This window comes from Scyliorhinus canicula, chromosome 16, assembly GCF_902713615.1.
Source record: "Scyliorhinus canicula chromosome 16, sScyCan1.1, whole genome shotgun sequence".
In the NCBI taxonomy this organism is placed as follows: domain Eukaryota; kingdom Metazoa; phylum Chordata; class Chondrichthyes; order Carcharhiniformes; family Scyliorhinidae; genus Scyliorhinus; species Scyliorhinus canicula.
In genome coordinates, this window is record NC_052161.1 from 63,387,009 (window position 1) to 63,400,983 (window position 13,975).

General features: G+C 47.3%; 1 protein-coding gene across 1 annotated transcript in view; it reads left to right on the forward strand.

The window, feature by feature from the left end:
• The window catches only part of asah2 (N-acylsphingosine amidohydrolase 2), a 186,408-nt gene that overhangs the window by 10,544 nt on the left and 161,889 nt on the right, over nt 1–13,975 (forward strand). The window contains exon 2 of the mRNA XM_038773535.1: nt 5,003–5,137. Coding sequence (XP_038629463.1) covers nt 5,017–5,137 — 121 coding nt within the window. The 5' untranslated portion in view covers nt 5,003–5,016. The remainder of the gene's footprint in view (nt 1–5,002; nt 5,138–13,975) is intronic.

The following is a 13,975-nucleotide window of genomic DNA, read 5'->3' on the forward strand; positions in this document are numbered from 1 at the left end:
CTTTTGTCTGCTGCCCCCACTGCACCCTTTATGTGGGCATGACTCCGGGCGGCTGTGCCCATTCACGTTGGTTATGCTCGGGTTTATCCTGCAATAAGACAGATGGAGAAACTGCAGGTGGGAGTCCTGCCAGTTCAGATGATGATGAAGTCTGGCATGCGTGGGACTTGAGTGAGAGCAGGGCTGCGAGGAACAGATTAGCTACTGGTGGAACTTGAGGAGTTGAGGGGGGGGCGGAGGGTGGTGGCAGGAGAGAGACGGCCACATGATTGGTGTTGGGAGTGTATGAAGGGAATGTGTGGGGTTCAGCAGGAGACATGAAACAGCAGACTTAGCCTGGCCACGTGAAGAAGGTCATTCATCTTCTTGCGGCGCTGTTCCCCCGCCCTGTTCTGTAGCAGGCTGGCATCCACTAAAGCTGCCACTTGCCTCCCAGGCAGCGATTGTGATCTTGGTCGAAAGACGTCTGCAGGAATGTGGGTATAGGACGTTCTGCCTCTGCTGCACACATCCAGGTGTTTGGGAATCTTGGCGCTGGCTTCCTGGCAGCTATCCCCCGACTGGATCTGGAGCAAGTATTGGGAAGGTGTTTATATGGAGCGTACCACTGGTTGCAGAGATTAAGTTGTCCCGGGCCGAGCGAATCAGCGACGGGCGTCCACAAGCACTGCGTGATTCATTTGGATAGAACTTATTTTTAAAGAGGCTCAATATTCCGTGCAATTTCCCTCAGCTGATGGGATTCCCTCCGATTTTCTCACCAGAACCGACACTGAAAAAATTTGGTAAATATTCCGCCCATTGTCCCTTGTGATGATTTTGAGAAAGTTGGCGTGTCTGTACATCACAGCTGAGACCAAAATTGTCCTCACCCAATCTCCACATACAAGAATGTTCTACGGTAGTGCCTGTTTAGAAATCAGGATGAGGAACCATGGTTGGTTTTAATTTCCGACACCCAGGAATTTTGTCACCGATTCTGCCATCTCTACCACCGACATGACCCAGATCCGAAAGTACAGCAGAAATAACAATCCATATTTGCATTCTATCCCTAATGTAGGAAAACATCCCAAAGAACTTCAGCAAATACAGACATAAAATTGACACAAAGACACTTAAGGGGACAGTACAGTTGACTAAAAACTTGGTTTCAGACAGGAGTGTCCTAACAGAAGAGATAAATAAACAGAAGAGGCCTACAGAGGGAATGTCAGAGTTTAGGACTTTGGCAGCTGAGAACATGGCCACCAGTTTTAGAGCGATTAAAATCAGGAATGCTGATGCAGACGGAAGTGGAGGAATGGTGGGAGGGGTGTGGGGATGGAGGAGGCTACAGAGATAGGAAGGGTGAAAGGGCCATTCCTGACAAGTGGGGTTTAACTATTCATTTGGAAAGCTTCTCAGTTTGAAGGAAGCAGAGCTCAAACACTTTTAATCTCACCTGATTTTGTTGAATCAAGAACCTCAAATTTACCAAAGCAAGACCGACAGGTGCCACACTGTACCAGATGGAGAAGAGAGTGGCATGTCTCATTTTAGGAAATATGCCCAAATAATAAACACAGATATTTAAAACCTGTTTCCTTTCAGAGGGAAGTATAGGTGGAATGGATTACTAAACTGGCAAAAAACAACCCCAACCGGCTTTGTTGTACTTTGGACCTACCCTTTTGATTTGATTATTGTTTTAAGGGTTTAATAATGTTTGCGAGTGGGTCACCAATTTAGCCATTAGGATCCAGAATGACATTTGAACACATTCCCTTCCTTCTTAGAGGCTTATGTGAGACGCTGGTTTTCAGCAGGGGTTTCCCCCGCCCTCCCCTCCTTTACATCTTTTTGTTAATGTTCAGATTAAAGTATCACGAGTGTGGGGAGGGGAGGAAATATTAATTTGCAGTCGTAAACCATCTGTCGAAGATCGATTTTTTACTGACAGTAATTCCTTTGAACAAAAGATCGTAATTAGAAGGCAAGTGAAATACAGAGGGCAGCTGAGATATTTAAGTCTCTGGTTATATTAAATGGTCATGGTTTTTTTAGTTGCTTCTTACCTTGAAGGCATTCACTCAGGTTAGATGCAATCAGTTAAAGAGTCACCCTCTCAGGTTCCATTCTCGCTTTCTCTCTCTCTCCCTCTTTTTATTTCCGCTCAAAAATATTACAGCATTCTTCAAGGTTCCCGTAGCATCCTGGTGGTGTTGTTAAGAATATCTAGTTCGAAAGCCAAGTGGGAAGTGGAGCTGGGAGAGCAGATAGAAGACGGGACGTGGGCGGATGCACTGGAGAAGGTCAATTCTTCCTCCTCGTGTGCGAGGCTGAGCCTCATTCAATTTAAGGTGCTGCATAGAGCTCACATGACGGGGACAAGGATGAGCCGGTTCTTTGGGGGTGAGGACAGGTGTGTCAGATGTCTGGGAGGCCCAGCGAACCATGTGCATATGTTCTGGGCATGTCCGGTGCTGGAAGGGTTCTGGAAGGGGGTGGCAAGGACGGTGTCGAAGGTGGTGGGGTCCAGGGTAAAACCAGGATGGGGGCTTGCGATCTTTGGGGTCGGGGTAGAACCGGGGGTACAGGAGGCTAGGGAGGCCGGAATACTGGCCTTTGCGTCCCTAGTGGCTCGACGAAGGATATTGATTCAATGGAAGGACGCGAGGCCTCCAAGCGTTGAAACTTGGATTAACGATATGGCTAGCTATATTCAGCTAGAAAGGATCAAATTTGCCCTGAGAGGGTCGGTACAGGGATTCTCCAGGCTGGTGGCAACCTTTCCTTGACTTTTTAGATCAGAGATAGGCGTACGGGGTCGTGGCAGCAGCAACCCGGGGGGGGGGGGGGGGAGGGGGGGGAGGGGGGGGAGGGGGGGGGAGGGGGGGAGGGGGGGGGAGGGGGGGGGGGAGGGAGGGGGGGGAGGGGGGGGGAGGGGAGGGGAGGGGGGGGAGGGGAGGGGAGGGGAGGGGAAGGGGGGGGGCAGCAATGGTCGTGGGGGGACATGCACGACTGTAATGCGGGCAAGTCTGCTCGCTGCTCATGTCTGAAACTGTAGGCTGCCTTGTTTGTTAAGTTGTTGCTTGGGGGGGGGGGGAGGGGAGGGGAGGGGGGGGGGGGGGGGGGGGAGGGGAGGGGAAGGGGGGGGCAGCAATGGTCGTGGGGGGACATGCACGACTGTAATGCGGGCAAGTCTGCTCGCTGCTCATGTCTGAAAACTGTAGGCTGCCTTGTTTGTTAAGTTGTTGCTTGGGGGGGGGGGGGGGGAAGGACTGGTGCGCGCGAGAGGGCGGGCGAGGGAGGGATATTTGCCTAGAGGGATTGTGTTGTAAATAATTTAAAAAATAGTAGGGGTAAATGTCTGTATGGAAAAACTCTTTCAATAAAAATTATTTAAAAAAAAAAGAATATCTAGTTCATTAATGTCCTTTAGGGGAAGGAAATCTGCCTCCCTTTCCTGGTCTGGCCTACATGTGACTCCATACCCACAGCAATGTGGTTGACCCTCAACTGCCCTCTGCAATGGCCTTTCAAGCCACTCAGATCAAGGACAATTCGGGATCAGAAGCACTGGCTTTGCCAGTGACCCAGCCGATGAAAGAATAAAAAAAAATCAAAACTCCAAGACAAACTCAGACTTCAAAATAAGAATATTGAAAAAAAGGACTGGGTGGAATCCCCCCTCCCCCCACCTCAGACTCCATGGTGGGATGAGAAAGTCAGAGTACATACAATCACACACTCCCTGCTCTCTGAAATGGTCCAGCAAGCAATACAGTTCAAAAACAGTTAGGGTTAGGCAGCAAATGTTCGCCTTCCTGTGGGTCCTGCACCCGATGGAAGAACAAAAAAAGAGGACATACAAGGAGCAATTCCATATCTTTACAAAAATCCTCACATTTCAGAACCCTCTCAGGAGATGAGGAGTGAGGCTTAATTGTCTTGAATATATTAATGATATCTGGCATGACTGCTGTGTGACTTTGGTAGCGAGCCTGGCATAACTTGTGCAGCTATCTATTTAATTAAAACAGAACTGAGCAGATCACGGTAGCACAATGGTTAGCACTGGTGTCGCACAGCACCAGGGACCCGGTTTTAATTCCAGCCTTGGGTGACTTGCGTGTGGAGTTTGTACATTCTCCCCATGTCCACGTAGATTTCCTCCGGGTGCTCCGGTTTGCTCCCACAGGCCAAAGATGTGCAGGTTAGGTGGATTGACCATGTTAAATTGCCCCATAGTGTCCATAGATTAGGTGGGGTTACAGAGATAGGGCAGGGGATTGGGACTAGGTGGGCTGCTCTTCCAGAGGGTTGGTGCAGATTCGACGAGCTGAATGTCCTCCTTCTGCAGTGTAGGGAGTCTATGATTCTATGATCAGTCAATGTGTTTGTTCTAGAATTATATAACTCTCACAGGAGGGTGCGGGGGAGTGATGGGGAGGGTGGGCTGTTAGTTTTGCTATCTGTTGCCAAGGTTTCGCTTTGTATTTTTGTGTATATGAAAAATGCCTTCAATAAAAATAGTTCTGGAACAAAGAATTATATAACTCTTAATGCATTCTGAGATGGCCAGTTGTACAAGATCTGACTATGAAGCACAATAGCATTGTTGGAGCACCTTCACTGCAGGACCAGTGGTTCAAACTGGTCCACCACTCAGTTCTCAGGAGAACTTGTAAAGGACAATAAACGTGGTTTGCTACAGTGACCCACATCCTGAGCACCAAATCAATAAGCTGCCTATAATTATCTGTGGTTTGCTTTGTTGCTGCTTGGACTGCTCAAATTCACATTGTGCGTCAACCATCGCTCAAGATCATTGAATCATAGCTAAATACTGTGCCACCGTGCCGCCCTGCGATTAACATTGGAAAGGCAACACTTCATTTAAAAATTGAAGCATATGATAACCAGCCTATCACAGTCGTCATAGTGTTGTGATGCAAATTGCACCTTGTTGGGTGGATGAGGTTGCTAAAAGGGATCTAATTGTTTGATTTATCATCAGGTTTGATCTGTGGAATGGGTTCCAAATGTACATGGTTGGAGATTGTGCTCGCTGTGCTGTTTGCACTCATGACAGCAGTGGCTGTTGTGTTCATCACTCTTTTCTTTATCAAAGATGGAGAAACATCAGATGGGGGTAAGTAGGTGAAGGAAACAACACCCTTAAAGTGGTGTCTTTATGGCATCTTGACATCTTGACCAGGCAAAAACCTAGAAGCAACTTGTGCCACAAAGCTAAACGTTAAATGTTTGCATCAAGAAGCTGTTCCACCAATAGTTAATGTTGGATTTTCTAAGAAACAACAGACCAGCATTACTATAACATCTGATTAGATCCTGAGAACATCCCAAAGTGATTCACAAGCAATTTGTTTTGAACTGTAGTCACTGCTGGTATCAATGAACACAGCAGCCAACGTGCTCAAAGCAACACCTCCCAAACCAAGGAACGAATGATCAAATTTTTGACTGTGATATTTTTGTTAATGCTGGTTGAACTTTGCTCTGTTTGAAGCTAGTTCCGTAGGATGTTTCACATCCAATCAAACAAACAGAGGAAACCCTTTGCTTAATGGCTAATCTAGAAAGGCAGTGTGACCCTGTTAATATGAGAGCAGCTTCCAGGGCAGCACGGTGGTGCAGTGGGTTAGCCCTGATGCCTCACGGCACCGAGGTCCCAGGTTCGATCCCGGCTCTGAGTCACTGTCCGTGTGGAGTTTGCACATTCTCCCCGTGTTTGCATGGGTTTCGCCCCCACAACCCAAAAGATGCGCAGGCTAGGTGAATTGGTCATGCTAAATTGCCCCTTAATTGGATAAAATTAATTGGGTACTTTAAATTTATTAAACAAAAAAAAAATGAGAGCAGCTTCCAACAGGGAATTGTTAGGGTAAAACCTGGAAGTCAACAGAGTGGGTCGGAACCTGCAATCTCAATTCAATTGAACCCATGTATTTTGACTTACAGGTGTTGCACCTTCAAGCTGCGAAGCGGGTGCAATATGCATGCCAACATGGTACAAATTCAGCTGTAATTTAGTGGGATGATGTACAAATGGGAATCTGTTCCTAGCCAGGTTGTTGCAGTCTGCAGCCAATCTTTGACCGTAACTCGTTGAGGTCAACTCTATCCAGCCATCTTAATTTGCTCAATGAATGAGTGACACTCTCCACAACACATCATGTAGCCAATGGAGTAGCACCTAGTAAGTGCAGCATGGTAGGCAAAGGTGCAATTAAGAGTGGTACTCGTGGGTTTAAAATAGGGCAGTGAGGATGACTTTTATTTTCATGTGTTTGCTGGCAATTTAACATTTGCTGGCAATTTAACATTTGCTGGCAATTTAACACTCTTCGACCAAATTCGTCTTGTGCTTTGGTGTTCGTCTTTGGATTGGTGTTGGGTGACTATGCGATCTCATACTTGTATTAGTGCTGAAGTTCATAGAACATAGAATCTCTACTGTGCAGAAAGAGGCCCATCAAGTCTGCACCAACCCTCTAAAAGTGCACTGTTATGGGCCAGGGTTTAGAGAATCCCAAAGTGTATCATGGAGTTCACCTGACCCACAACGTTTAATAGATTGTGGTATGGGGAGCACACGGCTCACTCTACAGATATGGTACAGCAGAAAATGGACCAGCGGTTTTTAAAACAAAACAATGTTTATTCTATGAACTCAAGTTAACCTTTCTAAAACAAACAGTGAACAACTTTGCAACCAGTAAATCAAATACACCCCCCAAAGAATATAACACTAAGTAATCTGTATTCTGTTCTTTTAACATCCAAAAGCAGAACAAACCTTCAAACAGGGACACATTAGGTTTTACATTCAATACTGGAATCATTTATAATTCTGAATTCACCAAATGATTAAGATAGTCTTTGGATGGCAGACTTCAGATGCAGCTCCCTGAAAAACACAGACACACCCAAGCTCGTCTCAAACTGAAACTAAAAGAAGCAGAAGTGGAGCTCAGCTCCACCCAAACTCTGACATCACTCCAGTAACACGAGCAGCTTCATTTCTTAAAGGTACATTTCTTAACCACCCATTTCTTAAAGGGTGTTCTCACATGACAGCACGCTACCTGGGGTCAAGCCCCTAACCTCTTTTGGATGCTAATGGGCAATTTAGCATGGCGATTCCACCTAACCTGCACATCTTTGGACTGTGGGAGGAAACTGGAACACCTGGAGGAAACCCACGCAGACATGAGGAGTAAGTGCAAACTCCACAAAAACAGTCACCCGAGGCTGGAATTGAGCCTGGATCCCTGGTGCTCTGAGGTGGCAGTGCTAACCACTGTGCCACCATGAGGCCTTTCATCTGGAGGATAGAGGACCAAGTCTGACAGAGGAAGATAATGATGGCACAGAGGGAGTGGGATTATTCAGTTAAAGCATTCCTTGACAATTGGACACACAGGACAGACTCGGTGGCTCTTTTTCCTCCTTTGTGTCCTTGATTTTCCTTCTGTTCACCTACGTACTGCAACTCTACAGGTGGCTCGAAGGAATGGTCCTCTTTTCAGGATAATGTTATGGAACAATGCAGCAAATAATGAATCTGATGGGTTTCTTAGGACCTTGTTGCAAGACATCTCCAGATTCATCCAAGCAGCGGTACATCTGGTTCAGAATACAGATTGTTTGCTCGAGCACTGATGGATGTCTGGTTCCAATTCCAGCACCGGCTCCAACCGTGAACAGGTTCCTGACAGGCATCATATTTAGAGCTAACCCTTTTTCCCAAACAGCCAGCCTGGTATTCTGAATGGAAAAGAGGGGAGATTGAGAATCAGAGAAAGAAGGTATCCTGACCACTGCAAGGAAGCTAGACGCAGGACCAGAAGATGCACTTGCTGTCATTGCATTCCAACAACATATACTGCAGGAGTACAAGGATTGGGTCCTGAATATTGAGGGTTCTATGACATTCAAAAAGAATAGGAGGCGAGGTAAAGGTGGAGGGGTAGCACTGTTAACGAAGGATCGCAATAGGGAAATAATAAAAGATGACCTTGGTTCAGGCGATGAGGATGTGAAATTGGCTTGGGTGGAAATGAGGAATAGCAGAAGTAAGAAGATACTAATGGGAGTGGTCTACAGGCCTCCTAACAGTCACCACAATGTAGAGCAAAGTACACAAAGAAATATTGGGAGGTTGTGGTAAAAGAACAGCAATAATCATGGATGATTTTAATCTACATATAAACTGGAAAAATAAGATTGTCAAAGTAACCCGGATGAGGAGTTCTTAGAATGCTTTTGAGATAATTTCCTAGAACAGCATGTTCTGGAACCAACCAGAGAGAAGGTTATTTTAGACTTAGTATTTATGTAATGTGACAGGATTAATTAATGATCTCTGAGTAAAGGTGCCCGTAAGTAGCAATGGCCACAGTATATTGGAATTGTACATCAAATTTGAAAGGGGGGAGGTTAGCACTGCTGCCTCATGGCGCCGAGGTCCCAGGTTCGATCCTGGCTCTGGCTCACTGTCCGTATAGAGTTTGCACGTTCTCCCCATGCTTGTGTGGGTTTCACCCCCACATCCCAAAGATGTGCAGGGTAGGCGAATTGGCCATGTTAAATTGCCCCTTAATTGGAAAAAAAAAGTTTGAAAGGGAGAAGAGTGGGTCTTAGACTTGTATTTTAAACTTAAATAAGGACAACCATGTGGGCATGAAAGCTGAGCTAGGTGAAAGATTCTCAAGGGTTAACCATCCAAGCTTAACTAAAGAAGTTAAGGAAAGCATCAGGCCTAAGGAAAAATAATTTAACTGCACAAAGAGTTCAGATGACCAGTCAGAATATAAAGAACAGCAGAGAATGACTAAAAGGCTAATCAGGGGAAAGAAATTAAGAGTACAAGAGCAAGCTAACTAGGAATACAAAAACAGGTAGCAACAATTGCTACAGGTATTAAAAAGGAAACGAGTGAGTAAAGTGAGCACTAGTAGATAATAAAGAAATGACAGATGAAATGAACACGTATTTTGCTTCTGCATTCATTAGAGAGGATACGAGAAACATTGCAGTAATAGCTGTAGAATGGGAGAAGAAAGGTAGAGAGGAATTTGGTGAAATTACAATCTATGGAGAAGCTGGGCTGAGCAAACTGGCGGAGGTGTGGCCGACAAGTCTCCGGGTCCTGATAGACTTTATCCCCGGGCCTTAAAAGTGGTTTCTCATGAGATAGTGAATGCACGGTGTTGATGTTCCAAAATTCGGTACGTTCTAAAGGTTCCAGCAGACTGGCAATTAGTAAATATAACCCCTTTATTCAAGAAGGGAGGGAGGATGAAAGATATAACTGCATTGGAGGGGGTTCAGAGGAGGTTTACTAGATTGATACCTGGGATGAGCGGGGTATCTTATGCGGATAGATTGGAAAGGCTGAGCTTGTGTGACTTTCAAACTCGCTGCCTCAAAAGATGGTAGAAGTGGAGTCACTCAATATTTTTAAGGCGGAGGTAGATAGATTCTTGTTGGGCAAGGGAATCAAAGGTTATTCAGGGTAGTTGGGGAATGTGGATCTCAACGCAGATACCAGCCATGATTTTATTGAATGGAGGGGCAAGCTCGAGGGGCTTGATGGGAAATGCCCCAATTGCATATGTTTGTATGTTCAGAAAACAGAAGGCCTTCCTGTTCATGAATACTCTGGAATCTTCCAATAAAGACATTCATATTCATAACTTTGCACATGGACTGAGCTCAGGGAACCATAGAATCCCTACAGTGCAGAAGGACCCATCGACTGCACCAACCCTCTGAAAGGGCATCCTATCCAATTGCCCCACCCTATCCCCGTAACACCGTAACATCACCTAATCTGCACATCCCTGGACACTACGGGACAATTTTTATCATGGCCAATCCACCTAACATGCTCATCTTTGGATTGTGGGAGGAAACTGAAGCACCTGGAGGAAACCCACACAGAAACAGGGAGAACGTGAAAACTCTACACAGACAGTCACCCACGCTTGAATCAAACTCAGGTCCTTGGCACTGTGAGGCAGCAGTTTCTCATATGGAAGCTTCTTTTATTTATTGAAATTGGAAGCTGTTGAAGCATTAAAAATGGCTGCATTGGCTCAGCACAAACTATCAAGCTTCTGGAAAGTTCCAAATTGAATAACCATGGGTGGAGGCCTTCCTCTGGAATGGATATGCCAACATGAATGTTATCTGTGGAATTCACTTCTGCCATTATTCAAAGCTTACTCAAGATTAATTATCCGCAAGCTAAGAGTCAAAGACCACCATTCTCTCCTTTTGCATATTGATGATCTTTTACTTTTTAAACCATTTTTGCTGGAACATGGGCCGTTGACCATGTGAGTGAAACTGACTTCTGATACGGAGATCCTTTATCAGTCCAAGGCCCAGAAGAGGCCTGGGCAGACTGCAGAAGAACACTAATGAAGCAGAAGCTGAAGAGGAAGGCTGTGACGCCTTTGCCTTTCAGAACCATCAGTTGCCAGCCAGTCTGAGAACAAGACTCTGAAACTAATTGCATGTCACCAAGCAGCGGAAGTACCGCGCCTGCTCCATTTCAAAGTTCACCTGAAAATCAACCTCCTGGATATCTGACTACAAGAAACTTCACAAACTGCTGTGAAACCAGTGCTTTACAAGATACAAGATCCTCACTTAAACTTTAAATAATCAAATACATTCCAGAAAGCATCGGCCTGCTACGTGGGAGACTAGGGATTGTAAATCGGGACTGGATTAACATCATTCTGTAAAATTGCAGACTGGACTAACATCAATCTGTGCATAATTTGTATCTGTGTCCAGTGTCTGATGTTAATTTAGGGTAAATATGTGCTGCATTATTTGATAGGAACACATACTCCAAGGATAAGGAAAGATACACCTCTTTCCATACAAAACATATGGGGTAAGAAAGAAAAGGCATTGAGTGGGATTCTCCGACCCCCCGCCGGGTCGGAGAATCTCCAGGGGGCGGCGTGAATCTCGCGTCTGCTGCCATATTCTCCGGCCTGCGAATAAGCCCGCTAACGGGAATTGCGCCACGCGGCTCGCAGGATGGCGTGAATCGCGCGACATGATGGTCGCTAGGCCTGCTGCAAATCTCCGTGCTGGATGGGCCGAAGTCCCGCCGGCGTGACCACAGGTCACGCTGGCGTAAATCAAAGTAGGTTTTAAATGCCGTCAACCAGTTGTGCTGGCTGACGCCGGTGAGCCAAGAGGTAGGGGTCGGCGTGGGGGAGCCGTCACAGAAGAGACGGCATGGCCAGCTGGGGGGGCGGGGGGTGAGCGGGGTGGGTTGCGGGTGCAGGTGATGAATGTCCCCAGGGCTGGGGGTGCATGCGGTGTCGGGGTCGGTGCCGGGAGGGGGGGGGGGGGGCGGTGGGTGAGGTGGGGCTGCCCTGGAGGGGATCGGGGAGTGCTGTGGAGGGGATAGGGGAATGCCGGGGAGGGGATCAGGGAGTGCTGGGGAGGGGATCAGGGAGTGCTGGGGAGCGGACCGGGAGTGCCGGAGAGGGAAGTGCCGGGGAGGGGAGTGCCGGGGAGGGGATCGGGGAGTGACCAGGAGGGGAGTGTCGGGGTTGGGGGGGGGGCTTTGCCAGGCTAGGTGCCAGCTGGCAACAGTGGCAACCATGTAGCCCATGGCATCTGGCTGTGGAGGGGGGTATGTACAATAATGACATGTCATCTACCCCCACCCCCTACAGACCCTTATGTTTGGGCATCACCCAGCGATATTGACTGCCGTGGCGGGAGTCGCCCATCTACATGTTGCTCTATGGGAGCTGGAGCAGGAGCGTGCCAGGGAGGTTGCGGAGGCTGCCGCAGGGGAGCGTGCTGCAGAGGGGCAGGTGGCAGCCGCCCAGGCTGGAGGGCTGCCCGCCTGACAGGACAATGATGAGGAGGAGGGGTTGGTGGTGGTGCCATGGCAACGGAGCGGCCCGCTGAGGCCCCGTGTGTACTGGCGTCACACGTCGTACCAGGACCTCATGGACCAGACATGCAGGAGGAGACTCCAGATGAGCCGGGAAACTGTCGCCCATATCTGCCAACTGATGGCAGACCTGGCACCGTGTGGGACTGGGGGAGGACACCTTCTCCCTGTGGACGTTGTTATGGGCCAGGGTTTAGAGAACCCTAAAGTTTATCATGGAGTTCACCTGACCCACAACGTTTAATAGATTGTGGTATGGGGAGAACACGGTCCACTTTACAGGTGTGGTACAGCAGAAATGGAAAAGTATTTTTTAAAGCAAAACAATGTTTATGCTCTGAATTCAAGTTAATCTTTTTAAAACATCTTAGCAACCATTAATTCAAATGCAACCCCCAAAGACTGCAACACTAAGTAATCTTTAAGCTGACCTTTTAACATCCATAAGACTTAAAAAAAAGAACTTTTAACAGAAGCACATCAGGTTAAAGTCACTACTGAGAGCAGTTATTAGTTTTAAATCACCAAAGGATCAATTTACAGTTTTTAGCTTACAGAGAGAGAGAGACTAATACCCCTTCTGGCTGTGACTGCAGCTATCCAGCTCTGAAAACGAAACTAAAACACACCCTGCAGCCAACCACCTAGAACGAAAGTAAAAAGCTGACAGACAGCCCAGCTCCACCCACCCTCTGACATCACTGCAGTAATAAACACCCATTTCTTAAAGGTACTCTCACTACAGATATTTATATACACACACATTTATAAACACCCATTTCTTAAAGGTACTCCCACTTGACACCTCCCCCCAAGAAAGAAAAATAAATCATCGGCTTCAAGATGGTTTCATTTTTCACCTTTTCACTATCCTTTAAGAAATGCACACAGTAAATATACATTTTCGTTTCAAAAACAACACACGCAAACAGGTATAATAATATAGTCCATTTTTTTGTTTTTCCTCCAACTGGAATCCTACTTAATTGACAGTCTCTTTGAACAAGAAGGTCTCTGCACGATCCGTCCATTTCTCTACGCCTCGGCATGTCTCTTTAAAGTCAGATACTTTAGTTCAATCTGATCACAGAGTCCCTTGTAATTCTCCAACACGGGGGCATTGGGTATCACAGCTTTCAGGCAGTCAAATGCCTGTTGAAAGTCCGCTGTCCACTGAAATGTTCAACGTTTCTTCAGCAAGTCAATCAGTGGAGCAAGCATACTACAAACATTTTTCACAAATGTCCGATCAAATCCACTCTTGCCAAAAAATCGCATTATTTCTTTTCGTCTTGAGGGTATCGGAAACTCTTCAATAACAGTTGATTTCATATCCCGTGTGACCATTCGACCCCGTCCGATTGTATGGCCAAGGAAAGTGACTTGGTTTTTTTCAAATTCACTTTTGGCTAGGTTTATCACCAAACCCACCTCCTAAAGTTGATTGAATAACTCCATCTGTTTTAAATGTTCTTTCCGTGTCTGGCTGAAATGTACCAGATCGTCTATGTATACCGCACAATTGGGTAATCCTGAAACAACATTTATGGTCTTACCATAATACTACGTCTTGGTGGTTCCCCAGACGGTGCAGCAGAACTGGAGGCGGACTCCTGCGATTCCTGCCCTGTGACTAGGGCCCCCTTTGGCTGCCGTTTCCTGGGGCGGCCCGGCCTGGATGGGCCAGGCTGCGGCCCGGGCAATCGGGATTGCGTGGTGCCAGCCTGTTTTGCCCGTTGTCCACCAGATGCGCCTGGGAGGGAAGGGGGGGGGGGAGTCCGAGGTGTTGAGGTGTTCCGGTACCTCCCCTGTAGGGGGACTCGGGATGGGCCCCAGCACCTCCTCCTCCCTTCGGGGTGCCCAATGGCCCCCGGGCTCTCCATGGGTCGGAGATGCGAACGGATCCAGCACCCGAGGCACGCCCGGCACCTGGCGCTGTCGGTCCCACCCTGGTATCAACAAGGGTCTGCAAGATTGCAGCCATGGAGCTCAGGGAGATGGCCATCCCTGTCTCTATCTGGGTGACGC